Source organism: Macrotis lagotis, chromosome 3 (genome assembly GCF_037893015.1).
Source record: "Macrotis lagotis isolate mMagLag1 chromosome 3, bilby.v1.9.chrom.fasta, whole genome shotgun sequence".
Taxonomy (NCBI): Eukaryota; Metazoa; Chordata; class Mammalia; order Peramelemorphia; family Peramelidae; genus Macrotis; species Macrotis lagotis.
Window position 1 is genome coordinate 31,650,481 of NC_133660.1, and position 21,586 is coordinate 31,672,066.

At 42.7% G+C, this 21,586-nt stretch overlaps 1 protein-coding gene across 4 annotated transcripts; it reads left to right on the top strand.

Annotated features, from left to right (window-relative positions):
- Positions 1-2,028: 2,028 nt before the first annotated feature.
- Positions 2,029-21,383, top strand: LOC141517409 (serine/threonine-protein kinase PLK4-like). 4 transcript variants are annotated; one of them, XM_074228378.1, is made up of 16 exons: positions 2,029-2,076; positions 4,205-4,300; positions 5,871-5,985; positions 6,083-6,197; positions 7,092-8,094; positions 9,603-9,697; positions 11,592-11,875; positions 13,631-13,735; positions 14,285-14,387; positions 15,956-16,105; positions 17,455-17,591; positions 17,676-17,767; positions 17,954-18,101; positions 19,127-19,267; positions 19,976-20,082; positions 21,223-21,383. In XM_074228378.1, the coding sequence occupies exons 3-16, from the start codon at positions 5,905-5,907 to the stop codon at positions 21,323-21,325; spliced, it is 2,664 nt and encodes an 887-aa protein (XP_074084479.1). In that variant the 5' UTR covers positions 2,029-2,076; positions 4,205-4,300; positions 5,871-5,904; the 3' UTR covers positions 21,326-21,383. The 4 variants fall into 4 exon arrangements, with proteins under 4 accessions (XP_074084479.1, XP_074084478.1, XP_074084477.1 ...); XM_074228377.1 differs by having other exon boundaries at positions 5,890-5,985; XM_074228376.1 differs by lacking the exon at positions 2,029-2,076 and adding an exon at positions 3,676-3,851 and having other exon boundaries at positions 5,890-5,985.
- The last annotated feature ends 203 nt before the right edge of the window (positions 21,384-21,586 follow it).

Genomic DNA, 21,586 nt, shown 5'->3' on the forward strand with positions numbered 1-21,586 from the left:
TGAAGCATTAAAATTCATTGAAAGGGGCAGCACAGTGGATAGAGCACCGGCCCTGAAGTCAGGAGTACCTGAGCTCAAATCCTGCCTCAGGCATTTAATAATTACCTAGCTGTGTGGCCTTTTGCCTTGCAAAACCTAAATCTGGTTCTGCCTTGGGCATCTTTTCAATGTTTTCTTGACACACTCAAAAAAAATGGCTGAAAGGTATACACACATATATACATTAAAATATAGAGATATCCAGTAGACAAATACTACACATAGTTTAAAATAAAAAAAGACTCTGGATTCAAAACTGCTTTCAGTGTAATTCTCTTATGTAAACCTATTATTTGATTCAAAATATACTGCCTGCCAACATTAAAACACTTGGTTGCTGTTCTTCCTGATAGGACCGGGACCCCTGTGCATCTAAAGTCAAATATACAAGGGAAGGAATAAATATGGTATGGTAATCATCTTAAGAACAGATTTTGTTGCAATGCTACTTTTTGTGATTTAAGGCAAGCCAGATCCTTTATTTTTTTTAGTTTTTTTTTTTTTTTGACAAGGCAACAGGGTTAAGTGGCTTGCCCAAGGCCACATAGCTAGGTAATTAAGTGCTGAGGCTGGATTTGAACTCAGGAACTCCTGACTCCAGGGCCAATGCTCTATCCACTGTGCCATCTAGCTGACCCCTTTCTTTAAACAGTAAAATGGGAAGACTGTTAACCTAAAATCCCTTCTTCCAGTTCTAAAATTGCAAGATTGTTATAATCCAAGCACATTTTTTGTAAGGATTTTTAACTTTGAAAAACCGGTAAGTTCACCAAAGCAACTTTTCCCAAGGTTCAGCACCTGGTCAGCTTCCACCCAATCCTAGACTGCCTTTAGTTAACTTTTCAGTGACTTGTTGAAAAAAAATCATTCTTCAAAAGGTTTTGGAAAATCATGTTTGGCACAATCACTACAAATGTGCCTGTTCTCTGCTGAGAATGGGCAAGAAAGAATGTCTGCCTTCAAACTCGGAATCTAATAGAAGAGACATGTAAACAATATTGAGCATAAAAGCTGTGTAAGAGGGGGAATAGGACATAACTAACAGACTGGGAAAGGCCTTGTGTAGTGGACAGGACTGAAGCCACAATGGAGGACGGAAGGGGCAGATCACTTTATTGCTGAAGGGATGGTGAGACAGGAGGCAGGCAGAGACCCCAGCAAGCTAGCCACTGCAGCAGTGCAGGGGGAAGTCGTGGGGCCCTGCACTAGACTAGGAGAGATGTGGCAGAGTCACAAGAATGAGGGAGAGGGCCTTGGGCCTGAGGATGATGAATGAGGCCAGAAGCCAGACTTCATGTCAACTTGTATAAATGTTGGGCATAAAAAAATTTAGAAAAATAAATGTTGGGCGTGAGCTGGAATAATTTTTTTTTTAGGATTTTGCAAGGCAAATGGGGTTAAGTGGCTTGCCCAAGGCCACACAGCTAGGTAATTACTAAGTGTCTGAGGCCGGATTTGAACCCAGGTACTCCTGGCTCCAGGGCCGGTATTCTATCCATTGTGCCACCTAGCTGCCCCTGGAATAATAATTCTGACCATGATTGAACCCCATGAATATCTCTTGGACCCCCATGAATATCTCTTGGAATGGGGGGGGAACGTAGTTCAAAAAGCATGAAGTTTAGGCCAGAGGAAGGGAGTGACACAGCCCCAAGCCCTTGTTCTTTGGCAGCTTTTCAACTGGACTGGTAGGAAGAAAGGGGTCCTGAGAACACTGGCCTCAGATTCCAGCTGTCTGTGTTGTCACAAAGAACTCGGTGGTGGTGGGGACCGACTTGTAGAAGGATCAGTTTCCTGGTCCTAGTTGACCGCTGGCACGAAGGCAACCCAGACCCAAGCGTGGCAGGCTCTGGGTCAAGCCATCCCAGGTAGCTGTTTCTGATCCCATCAACTAAGGTGGATCAGCCACAGGTGTCCCACAGGGCTGTCTCCAACCAAGGGGCACAGCGGTCAGGTTTCGGCAGTCGCTGTGCCCTGGTACTCGAGCCTTTGGCAGTACTTGGTCCTGAGCAGGTGAGCAGTTGACAGCACAGGGAGGTGAGTGCAGCACCTCAGAGAAGACAGTTATCAGTCGATCCTGGCAGTGGCTGAGGAGCAGGGGATGGCAATAGCTGACCCCAGCCACAGTGGGCCGTGGCCGAGCCCAGCTGCCGGACCTTGCTGATGGGCAGGCAGAGGCTCAAGTCGGGGGAGGCCGTCGGACCCACTGCTCACATCAGCATAAGCCTGGGGTCCCTGGACAGCTCCTTTCCAGGGAGGATTTGGAGGCATTGCTGGGAAGCGGGTGACTTGTTTCCTAGCATTGAGGTGAAAAGGGGGGACAGACCCTCGGAGGGTCCTGGGGTGAGACTAGCAGCATCCCTCAGCACTCCGGGGAGAAGGGGGGACCGCTGGTGAGTGGCGCTATGGGGTCCTGACAGAAGGGTCAGTGACTTCAGAAAATCAAGCTCACCTCCATGTTGACAGACCCATTGCTACCGGGAGGAATGGGGAACCTGGAATTTCAAGTCCGCCTTCCCTAGGGACACCGTTTTGGGGGCCGTTTTTGTTTTTAGCTATGGTAACATTTTAGCTTTTAGTGACGCCTAGATCACTTCTCGAAATGCGGAAGCCGGGAAAGACCAGTAATGGTTGAGTCAGAAAGTTCTTAAGAACAGTGGTATCGAGGCGGCTAGGTGGCACTGGCCTTGGAGTCAGGAGGACCTGAGTTCAAATCCGGCTCAGACACTTAATTACCTGTGTAGCCTTGGGCAAGCCACTGAACCCCATTGCCTTGCGAAGTCTAAAAACAAAAAACAATGGTATCGGTCATAGAAACGGGTGACAGAGTCAGAAAGCCACAAACGAAGCCTTGCTGAACACTGAGAACACGACTGTGCGTTTGTGGCGTGCTGCCAGTGCCCTTGGCAGCCCTGCCGTGGAAGGCTGGCAGGCCGGTGCGGAGGCGGCACCCGGCCCAGGCCGCCCCAAAGGCTCCGGCCACGGAAAGCTTGGGAGGAGTCCCTGCCGCAAGATTTCCGACCCCCCACGCAAGGCAGCCCGTCGGGCTGTTTCCATGGTTACACGGATCCCCTCGGGGTGTGACGAGCGGGAAAGCCCATCCTTGACCCGGAAGCGGAAGAGGCGCGGGCCCGGGCACGCGGCGCGGGCGGCCTCGCCTCTTAACGTTCCCCCCCAAGACCAATTTGGACGCGGGCTGGGCGACACGTGGATCCGAGGCAGCATCGGGTCCGGGGCGGAGGCGCTGACCCTGGCCTCGGCGCTCGTCTCCTCTGTGCCGGTGTCCTCCCCGGTGAATCCCCGGAGCCGGGCACGGCCGGGCACGGGGGAGCCCCGCTTCGCGGGCCCCGGGGCGCCCCCTGCGGGGCGGCTGTCCGCTCCGGGCCCGCCTCCGCCTGGGCCGCAGCTTCCTCCCCCGAGGAGGAAGCCTTCCCGCGCTGGGCCCCGGGCCTCCGCCGGCGCAGGCGCAGGCGCGCTGCGGCCTCTGGCCCGGGCGCGCCTGCGCGCTGACGTCAGCGCGCAGGCGCCCTGCCCGGCCTGGACGGCAACGGCGGAATTTTTCAAAATGGTCCCGCGGCCGGGCGGCCCGGCTCCGGGCGGACCCTCGCAGGCGGCCGGGCCGCTGCCCCCCCGCCGCCGCCGCCGCCGCCGCCGCCGCGCGGAGCGGCGGCCTAGACAGCCCCGCCCGATGGGCGCCGAAGGCGGCCGGCTGCCTGGAGCGCCGCTTCCGAGGGACTGCGGGCAGGGGCGAGCGCGGCGCAGGGCGGGGACGGCCCGGAAACATGGCGGCCTACCTCGGGGAGAAGATAGAGGTGAGGGGGGCGGGGGCGCCGGCCCGCGCAGGCGCGGGGGCGCCGCCGCGGCTGGCGCGCTGGGGCCCGCCGGGCCCTGGGGACGCGGCCGCCGCCCCCGCCCCCCGGGGACGGCCGTTTCCCGGGCGCCAGGCGCGGCGGGAGCGCGGCGGGGCGGGGGCGCGGGGGGCCGGGCGCGGCGGGGCGGGGCGCGGGGGGCCGGCCGGGCGCCCACACTGCAGCCGCCGCAGCGCCGGCCGGCCGCCCGCCGCACCATGCCCGGCCCCCGCGACGGCGCGGCCCTGCAGGTGAGCCCGGCCCGGGCGGGGGGCGGCGGGCGGCTCGGAGCCCCCTAACCTGCCTGTCTCGTGCAGGACTTCCGCGTCGGAGGCCTCCTGGGGAAGGGGTCGTTCGCCGGCGTCTACAGAGCCGAGTCCGTGCACACGGGGCTGGAGGTGGCCATCAAGATGGTGAGTGGGGCGGCCCCGGGCCCCGCGTCCTTGACACTCCAAAACGTGCCGTTTCGTTTTTAGAGAGTCGGTGTTTATTTGGAGTCTTACAACCCCCCCCCCCCCCAGTCTATCAGCCTACCTTGTTCCCAGGGCGCACAGCCATCTCAGTTGTGTGAGATGAGAGAGAAACCGGACCCTTAAGGAGAGACGAAGTATGAGAGATGGCAAGGATCAGACGATGAAATAGGGGTTTTCTTCCTAAATAAAGGGAATAGTCCTTGGAGAACAGCATCGCGGACACCCTCAAACTCCCTGGTCGTTGCACAACGAGCCAGGCCATCCAGGTGCATCATCGCCCCCGCTTGCTGTCCTTCTGGTTCCGCTCATCCCAAGGACTAGTTCTTTAAAGTGCCCACTTGTTGATAACAGAGAGTAAGGTGACCTTTCAGGTGGACCTCGTTCAAGTCCTGCCTCACCCAGGGGAGGCCAGGAGCAGCCGGGTGACCGCCCTCCCCGGGGCGAGGCAGCTGGCACTGAACCCCGATGTGCCAGGCGGCATCTGCACACTTTCTCCAATGCCCTTCTGCCAGTAGTTAGTCCGAAACAATACTGTCTGTCCTCAGGAAAGAACAAGAAGTACCATCTACATCCTAGACGGGGCTGTAGGATTTGGCGTTATTAACTGATAAAATTTATGTTATATTTGAAGGAGAGGTTTTGTGGGTTGGATGGAAAAAGGTAGCTGGTTAAAAAGTAAGATCATAAAAGGTGGGGCAGCTAGGTGGTGCAGTGCATACAGCACCTGCCCTAGAGTCAGGAAGACCCAAGTTCAAATCTGGCCTCGGTCACTTAAAATTGCCCAGCTGGGTGACCTTGAGCAAGTTTTTGCCTTGCAAAAAACAAAAAAAATCATAAAAGGTAGGGCCAGGGCATAGGCAAATATCTGAAGTTCTAAAAAGCTAGCCTATTTTTAAAAAACAAGTTCTTATTTTAATCTAAAATGTTATTTCAGGGTGGCTAGGTGGCACAGTGGATAGAGTTACTGCCCTGGAGTCAGGAGGACCTGAGTTCAAATGCAGCGTCAGACACTTAATAATGATCTAGCTGTGTGGCCTTGGGCAAGCCACTTAACCCTATTGCCTTGCGAAAAGAAAATCTAAAAAAAAAAACCCTAAAATGTTATTTCCTTGTTTTTCTAAACTGAGAGCTAGATTTAAAACTGACTTCCCTGAAATTACTTCACAGTGATTTTTATCTAATGTTTTTGAGTCACATTCAGTCCTTATTGAGTTTGTGTCCAACTCTTAGTAATCCTGTTTGGGGTTTTCTTGGCAGAGATATTGGAGTGGTTTGCCATTTCCTTCTCCAACTCACTTTACAGATGAGGAAACCAAGGCAAACGAGGTGAAGTGACTTGCCCAGGGTCACACATCTGGTCAGTGTCTGAGGCCAAAATTGAACTCAGAAGATGAGTCTTCTTGACTCCAGGTCTGGCCACCTATCAGCCCATATCTAATAGAATGTTTCATTCTAAAAATGTTAATTTTACTCTATTTGACAACACATAACTTACATTTGATATTGTCAGCTGTTAAAATATTTTTTAGATTGACAAAAAGGCCATGCACAAAGCTGGGATGGTCCAGAGGGTCCAGAATGAAGTGAAGATACACTGTCAGCTGAAACATCCTTCTATCCTGGAGGTGAGAGGATTCCCAAATGAGGCAGTGTCTTCCAGTTAGTTTGTGTTTCTCCCAGAAATCGTTTATTAGCTTATCTGTCCTTTTTTCTGGATTTCAGCTTTATAACTATTTTGAAGATAGCAATTACGTGTATCTGGTATTAGAAATATGTCATAATGGAGAAATGAACAGATATCTGAAGAATAAAATGAAACCTTTCTCTGAAAGTGAAGGTATGTGTTTCGTAAAATTGAGCATAATATAGCGCTTTAATTTTTGACTTTTTTTATTGCATTATTTTAAAACAATAGTTATTTCCCCCAACAAATCTTCCTTCAGAGTATATTGCCTGAGAAAGTTTATTTATATTAAAGCCCCCTTAAAGATTAATATATGTTTTAACTGATCTTGAATTATCAGTGCGTGCAAAAGTCATGATAAAACAATTTCATTTTCTGGATCAGTAAAAGGGCTTTTTAGAGGCCCTTAATACTTTAATTAGACTATATTCTTAAGAAAAGCTTGTAAATCAGGTAAGATGAAAGTGGTATATTTGCTGGTTTGACAGTGAAAGCCACAATTGTATCAGGTTTGGTGTTTAAAGTATTCTCTCATTGTGACCTGTCATACAGGCAGGGGTAGGAAAATGTAAAAAAATGTTCCAGATTATCCCTTGTGAAGTAATCCCCATCACAGTTTTTTTTTAACTTGTTAACAGAATATTCTTACATCATTGGAACTTCATAAGAACTCACTAAAGTAGGGTAGACGATATTTTCATTTTATAGATGGAAAAACAGTTACACACTAGATAAAATCTGGTTTAAGGTCATACGATGAGAGAGGTGAGACTAAAATTCAGGTTTTATGACTCCTTTCAAGAAAAGATAGCTATATAAGAAGGAATAACTAATTTCTTGATCTCATAATTCCTTCTTGTTTTTGTTTCCAACTGGAACAAAGTAGTAGCACTTAATCTCTTCTTTGATGTCATTAGAAGTGACAAAGCTGTAAGCCAGTGTCACAGAATAAATAACTGTAGGACTACTTTGCCGTTGTTTTGTGTAAATAGGGATTTTTCTGGAACTGATTTTTTTTTTTTTTTTTTTTTTTTGGCTTCCCAATAGCTCGACAGTTCATGCACCAGATCATCACCGGAATGTTGTATCTTCATTCTCATGGCATATTACATCGGGACCTCACACTTTCCAACCTCTTACTCACACGTAATATGAATATCAAGATTGCTGATTTTGGTCTAGCAACTCAATTGAAAATGCCAAATGAAAAACACTATACGTTATGTGGAACTCCTAATTATATTTCCCCAGAAGTTGCCACAAGAAGTGCACATGGACTTGAATCTGATGTTTGGTCCCTGGGGTGTATGTTTTATACGTTACTTATTGGTAGACCCCCTTTTGACACTGACACAGTCAAAAACACATTAAATAAAGTCGTATTGGCAGATTATGAAATGCCAACCTTTTTGTCACAAGAGGCCAAGGACCTTATTCATCAATTGCTTCGTAGAAATCCGGCAGAACGTTTAAGTCTGTCGTCAGTGTTGGATCATCCTTTTATGTGTCGAAGTTCTTCAGTGAGAAGTAAAGATTTGGGAACTGTAGAAGATTCAATAGATAGTGGACATGCTACGATTTCTACAGCACTTACTGGTTCTTCCAGTGCCAGCATAAGTGGTTGTTTACCTGACAAGAAAAGACTATTGTTTGGTCAGCCACTTCCAAATAAAATGACAATATTTCCAAAGACTAAGAATCTGAGTAATTTTTCATCTGGTGATGGAAGCATTTTTTATTCTCAGTGGGGAATTCAAGGACAAGACACCAATCATAATGGCCGGGGAAGACTGCTCCGAGAGCCCAACGAACGGCCCCATTCTCGATACTTACGCAGAGCCCACTCCTCTGATCGCTCGGACACTTCTAGCGGTCATTCTCAAACCAAACCCCCTGCAGTAGAGCGCTGCCATTCAGCAGACATTCTCTCTAAGCCCCACAGGAAGGCGTGGTCTGAAGATGACAGCAACCCCAACATTTTTCACGGATTTAAAGAAAATATTTCCCATATTCCTGGCTCGTTTGAAAGATCTGACAACGACCAAGCCCAGTAAGATCAGTTCTTTTAGCTCTCTTATAGTTAGTATACAATGATTCTTATTCAGCAAGCATTTATCAAGTCCATTTATGTTGCAGGCACCAAAAGAATAAAGACAGAAATCATAGGAGCTTATATTATGCTGAAAGGGGGAGAGGGCAAAATACATAGAAAATCCATATGGAGTTGTTGGAAGGTTGGGCAGCAGCACCAAGAATTGGGCTAGAGAAGCCTTGTGTGATAGGCAGCACTTGAACAGGATTTGGAAGGGATCCACACCTAACCCCCCCCCCCCCCATAATAAGAAGCCAGTTACAAAGAGCCTCTCTTGGGCTTCCTAGATACATCTTGTATTTTGGTTTGCATCTTGACTTGCCCTAATCAGAAAGTTAGCTGCTTGAGTACAGGGACTGTTGTTGTCTGACAATTGTTGGTTTGACATGAGACAAGGAGGTGAGGGCGGGGTTCTGTGACCATTTTGGCTGGGCAGTAGCGCTCAGACCTATTGGATCCAGGCTATGATGAACTTTAAATACCAAACAGTGGAGCTTGTCTGAGAGACAAAAAAGAGCCATAGGCACTTCAATCACCTATTGAGATCCTGCATATGAAAGAAGAGCCTGGTCTTAACTCTAAAGGAGGTTTCAACAAATCAAGTCATTGAAATGGGAAGGACAGATCCAAGAGGTTTTATGGGCTTGGAACTAGTAGGTGATGACTATTATTATGATAATTGATTAAGTATTGGTGGAGATTGAGAAGAGGTGAAGTATAAAATGACTGCAGAAGTGGAGAATTTGACAGAAATCAGGAAGTAGGAAGAGGGGAGGATGACAAATTCCATTTTGGATGTTTGCAGTGTAGTGTGAGATACCAGTGGGACATCCACACTGTTGGGAGCTCACCAAATCAAGAAACTGCCCATCCCTTCAGTTCTTTAGGCTACTGAGTTCTTGATTCCCCATCCATTCACCCTTAGGTGTCACACTGATAAACAGAAAAGACTCCTTGATAACATAGTATTTTTGAGCTCAAGTGTCACCTACCCAAATCCTTTCTGAACTAATTGTTAGGGCTTCCTACTCCCTCCACAAACACACACACACACACACACACACACACACACACACACACACACACACACCCCACCCATTAGCATATGTCCTTCATGTTCCATATTCTTAATTTTGTTAGGCTTTTTTGGCATACAAAATACTATTTCTAGCCTCATATTTCGATTTCCTTTATTGACAAACCAATATAATTTTGAAAAGAGGCTTTTTCTGATTTCTTCCATTATTAATGCCTGTTGTTCCCCCAATTAGACTATGTTCCAGTAGACTATAAACTCACTGAAGATGGATTCTGTTGCAGTTTCTTCTTATTTTGCCTCCCTAGTGTACATAAATGCTTGTTGAAGTGAAACATGATCTGTCTTATACAAATATTCTTTCAAATGAAAATATTTTAAAGTTGACTTTTACTGAATTATGAAGCTATTGTGTTTTATTCCACTCTAGTCCTCTCCATCCAGGAAAATCTGCTTTTCCATTTTCAGACCAGCTATCTCAATCTGAAACAGTTCAGCAGTGGTTTGGAAACTTGCAAGCAAATGGTAAGTATTTGTAGAGTATTTTCATTGGCAGAATGACAACATATAATCAAAGAGTTGGGAGAGACCAGAGCTCATCTAATCCAACCCAAAGCTAATAGGAAGCTTCTCTCTAGCAACACTGACAGCCTCTCTGCACCTTGTTCCCATTGGGTCTGCTTCTACCCTTTGGTGTTAAACAAGTTTCTTTAGTATTTGCTGTCTTCCACCTCATAGTCCTTCAAAAGCTTCGCCCTGATTTTTTTTCCTCTTCAGATGAAAATTATCCAGTTCCTATAGGATCTCATCTCTAGCCCCATCTCCATTCTGATGGCTGTCCTTCCCGAGATCTGGCAGTGAGAGTGCGTGCCAGCCCTGCATATTAGCCAAGCAGAGCAAATCTCAGTAGGACTCCCTCCTCTCTAATTTGAACACTGCTTCTCTTGATGCAGCCAAAGATTGCATGAGCTTTTTTACCCATTGTGACCTACTGTTGACTCAGGTTGAACTTGAAATTTGGGGGCTTTGATTTGTCCCCCAAAATTCCCCCTTGTATTTGGGGGCAGGGGTAATAATCTATGTATGTAGAAAGACCCTGTCCTTGAACCTATAAAAATGATTGGCATCCCAGCTCTGCCACCACGTGTCTTTTCAACCTAGAACTTATCCTCCCTAAGCCTTAATGTGAAATGAGTTGGATGAGATTCCTAAGGTCTCTTTCAAAATGTCCTATTTTTTAGTCTAATCAATAGGAAGGGAATTTAAGGACAGAAGGCCTTTGTAAATGGAAGTGTCTGATACTGCAAGCAGGATAGAGCTCCACGGTTATAGCCAGGATGTTGAGTGAATAAGGCAATTGTAGATCCCTTAATGGAAGAAAATCTCCACATGTCCATGGAGGAGAGTGTTTAAGAGTGCCCTTTTTCCACTTGACCAAGTAGGATGCTAGGACATCTTAATCCCCAGATGGTACAACTGTTATTGCTAATTAGCCATGGATTCTGCTGTAACCTAAGCATATATTTAAGCATCTGCCATTCCTTTATTATTTTAATGATTGAAAGGTAGTGGGAATATGGAGTATTTTTAATTGGAGAACAGGGAAGATACCCAGAAGGGTGGGATGGGAAGAAATCAAATGGACCACAGTGATTAAAAAAGAAGCAGAAGGAAAGGAGATCTTGCCAGGTATTACGTTACCTACTAGACAGAAGTAGTATGTCATGAACGTGTAATTGAAGCAGTGGTTTAAGTAACATGAATTTTGAATCCCTCCCTATTCTTTATATTTAAGTATCCCAAAAGGGAATTCATTTATCCATGTGCAGCTGTTGGATAAGGGAATGCACGTTGACAGAATTGTTTATCTAGCTATCATCTGTCTTGGCCATTTAAAATACAATTTTCACTCAGCCTCTTCATTTGAAATGAAAGAACAGAATATTCATTTTACTTAGTAATATTCCAGCTGCTGCATTTAAAAAAATACTTTGTTTACTGTAATCTGTCATTAAAAGGAGAGGAAAAACATAGTTAGACATGGGTAACCTAGATGACATTGCTCTCTGTCAAGGGGAGGGGCAAAAATGTGGGACTCAAAAACTATACCAAAAATGATTGTTGAAAACTATTTTTACATGTAGCTGGAAAAATAGATGGGGGGGAAGCATAATCTATATTATTTTTAAAAATTACATTGATGGTTTTAAGTAAACTTTGAAAGACTGACCTGTTTGCCATGAGGGAGAGGGGCTCTGATCATTCATGTTAAGAACTGCTCTAAGATCTACATAATTTTAAAACTAGTAAGTCCTGGTATAAGAACTCTTTACAATTCCATTCAATCTCTAGAGTGCATATACTGTACAGCCTTTTTTCCAGAAACTTAAAACAATTTTATATTGTGTGTGTTTTTAAGCCCATTTCAGAGTGCCCACCACTTCCTCAAGCAGAAACATCCAGGGTCATCCAGATTTTCAGGACACAAGGAGAAACGCATGGAGTGACAGGATGGCTCCCGAGATTGCCCACTGTTCCCAGCAGCCAAACGCAGTGAGATGCATGCCTGTGTGTCAGCGTGAACCCGAGCTCGCTCAGGCTGTGCCTGGGCTTGGCTCCCAGAGGTGCACCCTGCGCAGTGTGGCCTCTCCTTTGAACGCCCAGAGGTTAAAGCCCATCAGGCAGAAAACGAAAAAAGCAGTGGTACGTCCTCAAGTTCTGAGCGTGCATCCATCATTGATCCAGTGTCTCCATACTCCTGCTCCCCCAGCTGAAGAAATGGGGCTGAGAAAGGGGACACCTAAATGAGACAGTGGTTCCACTTTTTGAGGCAGTTTGGATGTGGGTTGGGGGCTAGGAATGTAAAATTTTCAAGTTCAGTTCCACAGGCAAGTTAGGAAGCATCTCCTTTGTCCCCATCACTGCTTGAGATGACTGTGATCACAGTGAACAGCTTCTGAAATACCAGAGATAATATGCTGGGTGTTAAGCATATTTTTTAAATCAGAAGAGTTATTTCATCTTCTAATAATATGAGACTTTTGAGTTAAAATGGACACTTTTGTTCAATATCCCTGTCATTTCTCAGTTCATCCCCACCTCCTAACAGAAAAAGAGTGGACCATGTCTAGTGAGCATGTCTGTGGCATCCTCTATCTTAGTCCATATGGATGGTCACAGTGCTTGAGGATCATGGCTGGAAAGCATTGCATGGGAATTGAAGGACCTGAATTTCAGTACTAGCGCTGCCATTTTTAGTGACCTTGGGCAAATTTCGTACCCTCCCTGAACCTCAGTTTGTCATCTGAAAAACTACTCAGAGCTTGTATCAACCTTCTTGTGAAGGAAAGTGTTTCAGTATCAATTCTAAGAGTTCACGATTGGTCATTAGGTTCATCTGAATGCTGCTGTCTTTTTTTAGCTGATGTTCTCTGTGTTGTTGGTGGTGTTTTCTGTTTTGCTTCAGTTGGTAGATGTAGATCTCTCCAAAATTTTCATACTTTTTTCCTTTTTTTTGATTGAATAATATTCCATGATGTTCACGTATTCTTGACTGATATATGGGGATCGAATAGTGTCCTCCTCCCAGGGTTCAAATGAGAGAATTTCTTAAAGGGCTTGGCACATCAGAAGCTAACATATAAATATTAGTTCCTAAACCTAAAAAAAGAAAAATTCATTTGAGGCAGTGGGGTTAAGTGGCTTGTCCAAGGCCACATAGCCAGGTAATTATTATGTGTCTGAGGTCAGATTTGAACTCAGGTCCTCCTGACTCCAGAGCCACTGCTCTATCCACTGCGCCACCTAGTCGCCCCCAATTGCCTCAATTTTTTTAAGTGTTGCTTTGAATATTTTTGTTAGAATTGGAAACTTTTCCTCTGTCTTTGCCTTCCTTAGAACTTAGAGCACAAATAGTGCTGTGTACATTTTAGCTACATTTCAGTCTGTCATCATTGCTGTTAGTGTGATTTAAAACTTCAAGGTTATTTTCATTTCAATAAGTAAAAAAAAAATTATCTTAGGTGAACCAGAATTTCATTCTGGTATTTTAACTAATAAAATTATAAACATTTTTCTTGTCCTAAATAATATGTCAGTTCAGTATCTGTTTGTTTTCCCTCTTTCATCCTTTCTTTCTACCTTTGTTTTTTGTTGCTTTGTTGGGCTTGCTATTCTTTTTTTTGTTCCCACCTCTCCTTCTGTCACCACCTTTCTCACGAGCTTTCCACACCTGTTGCTCATTCCTGCTGCCTCTATTAAAGAGTTGGTCCCTAGTGCTGGCAGGTTCATCCAGGGAACAAGGAAGCAGCCACACTTAAGAGATGAGTTTGGCATTAATGTTGTCACCTCCCACGGTAAGATAAAGCTGATGTTTGATTTATCTTTTATGGAACTTGGTAAAGTACATTAGGCATTCCCAGTAAGCCCCAAAGAAATACTTTTGATTCTTATTTTTAGGTGAGTATACTTGATACAGAAGAAGTGTGTGTGGAGCTGCTGAAGGAGGTTGCTTCCCAGGAGTATGTGAAGGAAGTTCTTCAAGTTTCTAGTGATGGAAATTCGGTAATGTCTACTAGCTTTATTACTCAGCCTTTTAATCAATTGGGTGGGGCGGGGGGGGGGGGACCTTTCAATGTAAAGCTAAGATGGGGTCTTTTATTTTTCTTTAGTTTTTGCAAGTCAATGGGGTTAAATGGCTTGCCCAGGGCCACACGGCTAGGTAATTATTAAGTGTCTGAGGCCAGATTTGAACTGAGGTACTCCTGACTCCAAGGTCAGTCCTCTATCCACTGTGCCACCTAGCCACCCCTTAAGATGGGATCTTAAAAACACTTCTTCCTCTCAGATTTACTCATTTGTTTTGTTCTGTGGGATGCTGAGACTTCTGGAAATATATTTATTCTAGAATCTGTTTAAATCCTTGTGTGGTCTAATTGTGTAAACTCTTCAGTTTGTTTTCATGTGTTAAACATGTAATTATAGAAAGAAGACTACTTGTGTGTATTTAATATGTCATAGTGGGAGTAGGGAGAACTGGCTGTCAGTTTCATGGCCTTTAGTTAGCAGAGTCTCCTGACTAACAGTGTGAAATTCTGATTTTTATTTTCATAGATCACAATCTATTATCCAAATGATGGAAGAGGTTTCCCTCTTGATAATAAACCACTCCCTCCTCCCAAAGACATGACTAGGTATAGCTTTGATTCTTTACCAGGTATGTCATTATCTTTCTGAATTACCCTTACTGAATAAATCTAGCAAGTTACATAGTTAAATAAAAGACAAATTAATATTAATAAGAGTTGCTAACAGTTATATAGCTCTTTAAGGCTTGTAAAGTATTTTTGCTTGAATCATCTCATTAGATCTTCATACTCATACATAGGTGTGAGTGGGTCCCTATTTTATAAATGAGGGAACAAGTTCAGTGAGTAGCGCCCCCCCCATCTCACTGTTGTGCACATTGGGATTTGAACTCAGGTTTTTCACAACTGGCAGGTTCAGGAAATCTTTCATAATGCTGCCTCTGCATATGTACAACTATCAACTATCTCACCTGTATTTGTAGCTGTCTTTGTAACAGGGTTTTATTATTTTTTCATTTACTAAAAATAAAGGGAATGCTGTGGCATTCCGTGAAAAGAATTTATCTTCTCCAAATTCTTAGTAGTTGTAATGATTAGTCTTGGTTCTGGAAAACAGGATGAAACTTGCCTCCCTTCTTTTGTAATAAAGGGAATGAGTATTACATACATTATCAAACAGGATTATGTTGTTGGTTGATTATGCTTAACTTTTTTTTTGTTATAATGTTGGGTTCAGTATTGGAGAATAGTATATCTGAAAATGACCCCTCTAAAAACAAGTTATCAGCAAAATTTATCTGTAAAGTGCGTGTGTGCTTATACATCGACATTTTGAATATAAATTTTATGTTTACAGTGATCATACACACATTGTCATGTTGTTTGTTTGGCTGATTTTTATCATGATCAGATCAAGTCACATGATGTGAAGAAATTTGCTTCATACCATTATTTCCGATATTCAATATTTTTCTGTTACCTGAAGATCACTTTTAGCTATTAACTATTAATGGGTTCCCAATTTCAGTGATTGCGTAATCAGATTTTATTAGGAAAAAGTTAACTTCTAAAAGCTGAGAAGTAGAAACTACCCCATAAAGATCACTTGGAGAAAGTAGGGGATGTTTAACCTTAAAAAAAGAAGAGCCAGGGAGGAATTAGGTCTATTTTTTCCTTGGTCCCAGAGAACAGAACTGAGAGTGATAGGTAGAAGTTAGAGTGAAAGAGGGAATTTCCTAATCCTTGGAGCTGTCTCAGATGAGAGCCTTGATGTTGACAGTAAGATATGCTGGTCATGGGAGGACTTTAGGGAGATCCATTTGCTGGGGATCCACATACAATGAATTGTTAAAATGATCCTCAACTCAACACTGCCTTATTTGTAATGAAAAGTAGTAAAATTTTGTAATACAGATACCACATTACCTTTGACAACTGACTACCAGGTCATTAGCTGGAATTTTGCTGTGCCATGCAATATTTCATCTTGTTTCATGGACTTGGGAATGTTTTGTTGGCAGAGAAATTTTACGTTTATATGATACATATATCTATCTACCTCTGAAGTTTTTAAGAATATCAGGAATGATTGTGAAGCTACAAAACCTTTTTGCAGATGCTATTTTATTCCAGTGACATTTTTCCTGCCAATAATCAATGCACACTGCTATTTTGTTCTTCTCTCTTCATCCTGCAGAAAAATATTGGAGAAAATATCAGTATGCTTCCAGATTTGTACAGCTTGTAAGATCTAAAACACCTAAAATCACTTTTTTTTCAAAATATGCTAAGTGTATTTTGATGGAGAATTCCCCTCACGCTGATTTTGAAGTTTGGTTTTATGATGGTAAGTGCTCGCTTAAAAGTAATGATCCAGGGGCGGCTAGGTGGCACAGTGGATAGAGCACCAGCCTTGTAGTCAGGAGGACCTGAATTCAAATCCAGCCTCAGACACTTAATAATGACCTAGCAGTGTGGCCTTGGGCAAGCCACTTAACCCCATTTGCCTTGCAAAACCTTAAAAAAAAAAGAATTTAAAAGTAATGATCCTTTGGGGAATTTGTCTGTTTGTCATGTTTTGAAATATAGCAGAACTCTATTGTAATGCAACTTGTTACTGTCCATACAGTTCAGACTTAACATGTGTGTGTTACTATTTATTGGCACTTGAAATAAGGTCCTGTCTTTTGTTTTTGATATAAGAATACAAGTTATCCCTTCCTCATGGTGACATTCCTGTTGCAGTTTCAATATATTGCGGATAGGCATAAGAAATTAAATGGGAATTTTGGAGGAGTTTTGCAGAAGCCACGGGTGACACTGAAAAAGTTTAGAAACACAGAAATGCCTAAAATATATGTATAATATTGTATAATATCAACCCAAATTTTACAAGAAGGTACTGTAAACACTCCATTAGAAGAAAGAAAAAATTTAGACTTCTTCTCTAATAAGAAGGGAGTGTCAAAAAATGTTATGCAGATTTTCCAGATTGCAGGGGTACTGCACTCCTAACATGATGTGGAAGGAATAACTAAATAAAAATATCTCAGATCCTGAAAAAGTATTAAGTGTGTTCAAAGGAAACTTAAAAATCTTTTTAAAATTTCCTTAGAAGAGAAAGTTTTATGAATAGTGGGTTTTATAACAGATAACAGTTTAGAGAGTTTCTGGGACCTGACAGATGGGTCTCCCTGCCTCCATTTTGGTCATGACTGCCTCCACGCTTTATGGCCATGGGGTCCAGCACCCAAGTCCTTCAGAAATGAGCCCAGTACAGATATCGTGTAATCATGGTCACCTATAGGATTCTGTTTCTGTTTGAGTTTGACACCCCTGCTAGAGACTGTTTAAATGAAGGTGCCAGCCTGTATTGGCAGAGGAGAATCCTTCCCTGAGACTTCCAATGAAATCACAGGTTTAGTCCCTGCCTCTGTCTCTAGACATCCAGTGGACCTGGCAGAATTTGAGCTCTGCTGGCATGGTTCTTGAGAACCCAGGTTTATCCACAACACATATCACCATGGGACATCCAAATATGACCCAAAAAAGTGAATATTAAGATACAGCAAGCTTTAACAACCTGACCAGGCAGAATTAAATACTGTATTTTCTGAGGGGGAGATTGGACATGATCTTTCATTGAAAAAATCTTACAGTTCTTTGAAAATGGCTTTAAAAGGATTATTCTTTTAGGAGCAAAAATACACAAAACAGCAGAAGACTTCATTAATGTGATTGAAAAATCTGGAAAATCATATACTTTGAAAGGAGAAGCTGAAGTTGAAAGCTTGAATGAAGAAATAAAAGTATATATAGGTCATGCTAATGAGGTACAAATCTACTTGTCTACTTAGACTTCTCTAACTCCATTCTTAGCATTGAAGTAGTGACAAAAGTTCTTTGTTTTTAAACAGGGACATCGTGTTTGCCTTGCTCTGGAGTCTGTTATTTCTGCAGAAGAAGCAAAAACTGAAAGTGTTCCCTTCTTTCCTATAATTATTGGAAGGTATTTGAGTTTTACAAAATGATGAGCCCTCCTTTGCTAAAAATGTTGTTCTTTTATAACTGAGCAAAACTTTTGCCCATATCTCAGAAAAGTAGTTGATAGTTTAGCTTTTCAAGTGTGCAAAATTTGGGGCCGGGGGGGGGGGGGGGTTTGTCTCCTTGGAAAACTTTTTTTTTTTCTCTTCAGAAAGCCAGGCAACCCTAGCTCCCCACAGACTGTGACTCCTCCAACCTGTGTGGATCCCGGTTCTTCGGTAAAAGATCCAGCCGCGTCGAATAGGATGGTGGTGAACTGCTCTCCGTCTTCCAGTCAGGCTCCTGGCCCTGGTCCTCCGGTAAGTCGGTGTGTGCCTACTGTGTGATCCAGGCGGCACAACCGGGAGAGAGGCTGGTGGTGTGTGCAAACCAGGGGTTGGCTCCCACCGGAGCTACGCCAACTTGGGCAGCTCAGGAAAGCTGGATTGAGAATTTTCCAGTGTGAGCATTTATAGCCACAGAAATCAGCAGACACACCAAATCAGGGCTTAATTTATTGTGTTGTTGATTAAGATTTCACTTAAGAAAGTGACAGAACATGTAAATAATGCTGATTAAACTCAACAATTTTCTTTTCCTGGAGAGCTAAGCACACCCACATGAAAATTCAGTGCCAGTGATCTTTTACTACAAAAGACTTCCATTTTTATAACTAGAGATAAGAGTATTTTAACTTTGATGGGATTTGGTTTAAATGTTTATCAAATAATTAGGTATAAAACAAAAGGAAAAAATTAACATTTAAGCTACCAGTTTCCAAATTATTTGGTTTTCATTTAATTTATATATATATGTATGTATGTATGTATATACACAAATCATTATACTTTTAAAATCCAGATCTTCTGATAGATTCGTTAAATTTGTTTTTGTTTTTTGCAAGGAATAGGGCTAGGTAATTAAGTGTCTGAGGTCAGATTTAAACTCAGGTCCTCCTGACTCCAGGGCCAGTGCTGTATTCACTCACCATGCCACCTAGCTGCCCCCTAAATTCATTGAATATTGAAAATATTCAGTTATCTGTTCTGTACCAGATGTTTAAATCTTCTGTGACAAAACAGTAATGTATATAACATGTCAAAACACACTGCCAATTTGAAGAACTTGTGCTGCTGAAGTGAAAATGTGGCATTTCAGTGTTTGTTGCTTGGGTGGTTGTGCTTATTGTTGATGCCAGGCTGGTTGCCACATAGTCTCCAGTAGCCTTAGAAAACTTTGCCAAAGTGGCTTTAGTTTTAATAAAGATCCACCAGTTCTCTATAATGGCTAAGAATGTGTAGTGGGTCATGATCTGTAGTAATAGTCTCTTTGTTCCCGTTTCTAGATTGTTTCATATGAAGGATCTCGGTTAACAGCAACTGGACCTGAAACAGAAGGGTCTTCTACCAGCCCAAAGGATTATCTTCCAAAATCAGCCCAGCTTCTGAAGTCTGTTTTTGTGAAAAATGTTGGTTGGGCTACACAGGTGAGCAGCAGTTAGCCAATAAGAAAATTATTTTTAAATATATTTCTTGGTATTATAAGGTTTTTGGGGTTTTTTTTTTTTTTGGCTTCCTTTATAATCATATACCTTATTGGAAAAATACTTTTTTTTAACCTAAGGTTAAAAGTCCCTCTGAAAATATTTTTTTTACTTTTTGCAACTGCAGATGGGGAGTGCAGGGAGGGACTTGCCCAGGGTCCCACAGCTAAGTAATTATTAAGTGTCTGAGGCTGGATTTGAATCCAGGTTCTCCTGACTCCAGGGCTGGGGCTCTATCCGCTGCGCCACCTAGCTGTCCCCCTGGAATTTATAAGCAATGTGACATTTTTTAATTAGAAATAGTATCAAGAAGTTCAGTGTGTTTTCGGTTCATGTATATACTAAAGCCCCACTTTGTTGTTGTTTCACCTAGCATGTTGAATTGTTGTAAGAGGAGAGGGTGAGAAAGGGGTCTTTTCCCTACCCTTTTTTAGACTTGTAGAATTCTAAGGATCTCGGTTAGTCTTTGCCATTTGCCTTTTAAAATTTAAAGTATACCAGAAGACAGGACCGCTCCACACAAATATCTTGGTAGATTTTCTCTCTTTTGTCATTTTTCTTCTATATCCATGTACAATTGTACTATTATTATGTAAATGTAATCCTAAAGGTCTTATGTACTGAATACCACTGAACACTTGTTATTCCCAGTTAACCAGTGGAGCTGTGTGGGTTCAGTTTAATGATGGATCCCAGTTGGTGGTTCAGGCTGGAGTGCCCTCCATCAGTTACACATCACCAAATGGCCAGACAACTCGGTGAGTCTGGGAGGTATTGCTAATTTCTAGATTCTCCTCAATTATCCTGTTTTCCATCCACATTGCATTTAATAAAATTGTCAGCTTAATTTTGACAGCAAATCATTCATTAAGATGCTCTATAGCAGCATAATGTAGGTTTTTCTTATGCTTGTGTTTTCATACATTAATGCAATCATATGGCTATTCTGCTCCTATTTTATACTGCCTAGCTATATTACTGTAAGTATATTATACAGCAAATTTCGGAATTTTTCTCATTTTTTTATATTTTAAAATTTTATTCTTGGGAGGCTGATAATTTATTGAGACATAGTGACTCTTTGATTCAGGGATTGGCCTAATTGCTTTCTAATATTATATTTCTCTAGTCAAACCTGAAGATTTAGATAGAAATATGGATACTCTTTTCCAAAAAAGGAAAATGTTAAAAGGACTATGTGAATTAAAGTACTGCCTGCAGGTTTCCATTTTTAAATTGATGTGTGAGAAGAAATGGCAGAAAACAAGTCATTCTTGTAGAAAATTTTATTTTGGTGGCGAGCAAAACTTTAGGCATATTTCTGCTTTTTTATGTCACCATTACTAGAAAATATGGATATGCTGTGATTTGCTCCTCTTTTCTGAGAAACTTTTTTAAAACTTTAGAGTGAATTTTAGTGAAATAAATAAATCCTGCTGCTATAGAATTGGATTTAGTGTAAACATTTTAATAGAACTTAGATTTTTTTTTTCTCCTTAGTAAAGAGCACTAAAATCTTACTGCTGAGCCTCCTTGTGATTGAGAGGCAACCTCAGGTTCTCAGGTTCAGCAGGGCCTCGATGTGGCCTTCATGATAAGGAGTGTCCTCTGAGGGCTGTCCTCGAAACATTCATGGGGGCCCAGCACCAGATTGGAGTTGAGTCACTGAAAGGGAGACCCCTTGTGGAATCTCGAAGTATCATTGAAGTGTATCAGGGCTATAGAAGAAGGAAACAACAAAAAGAAACCAGCCCAATTGAGTTATTTGTTCTGTTCTCTGGTGTACTGATCATTAATGTTTAAATTAAAATTAGTGATCTTTTATAATAGAATTATGATGAAAATATGATTGTTTTCCATATATGGCATATTAAATTCATCTTTCTTGCCTTACCTAGGTATGGGGAAAATGAAAAATTACCAGAATACATCAAAGAGAAATTACAATGTTTGTCTTCCATCCTGTTGATGTTTGCTAATCCAACTCCTGGTCCTCATTGATTAAAAGAGTTCTTTTGGATGATATATGTTAAATAAATGACTTTTTGTTGGCTTGAAAGGAAGTGATTTTATTCATCTCAGTACAGCCATTCCAGACAGCCTTTCCAGAAGAGGATTTTTTAATATGACTGCAGTGCATCTATTTTAACCAGGCTTTGAAGGCAGAAGGAAAACATCCCCATTTCTTAGGCAATTCCCAGTTGCCCCGTCATTTGTGTTTCTGTATTTATGTATGTGTTGTGAAATGGAAGTGTGCCTAGT

Coding starts and splice junctions, on each gene's coding strand:
- LOC141517409 (XM_074228376.1), top strand. CDS start 3,822: ATGGCGGCCTACCTCGGGGAGAAGATAGAG. Junction 8,095..9,602: donor TCTGACAACGACCAAGCCCA/GTAAGATCAGTT, acceptor ATTCCACTCTAG/TCCTCTCCATCCAGGAAAAT. Junction 17,768..17,953: donor TTTCCTATAATTATTGGAAG/GTATTTGAGTTT, acceptor TTTTCTCTTCAG/AAAGCCAGGCAACCCTAGCT.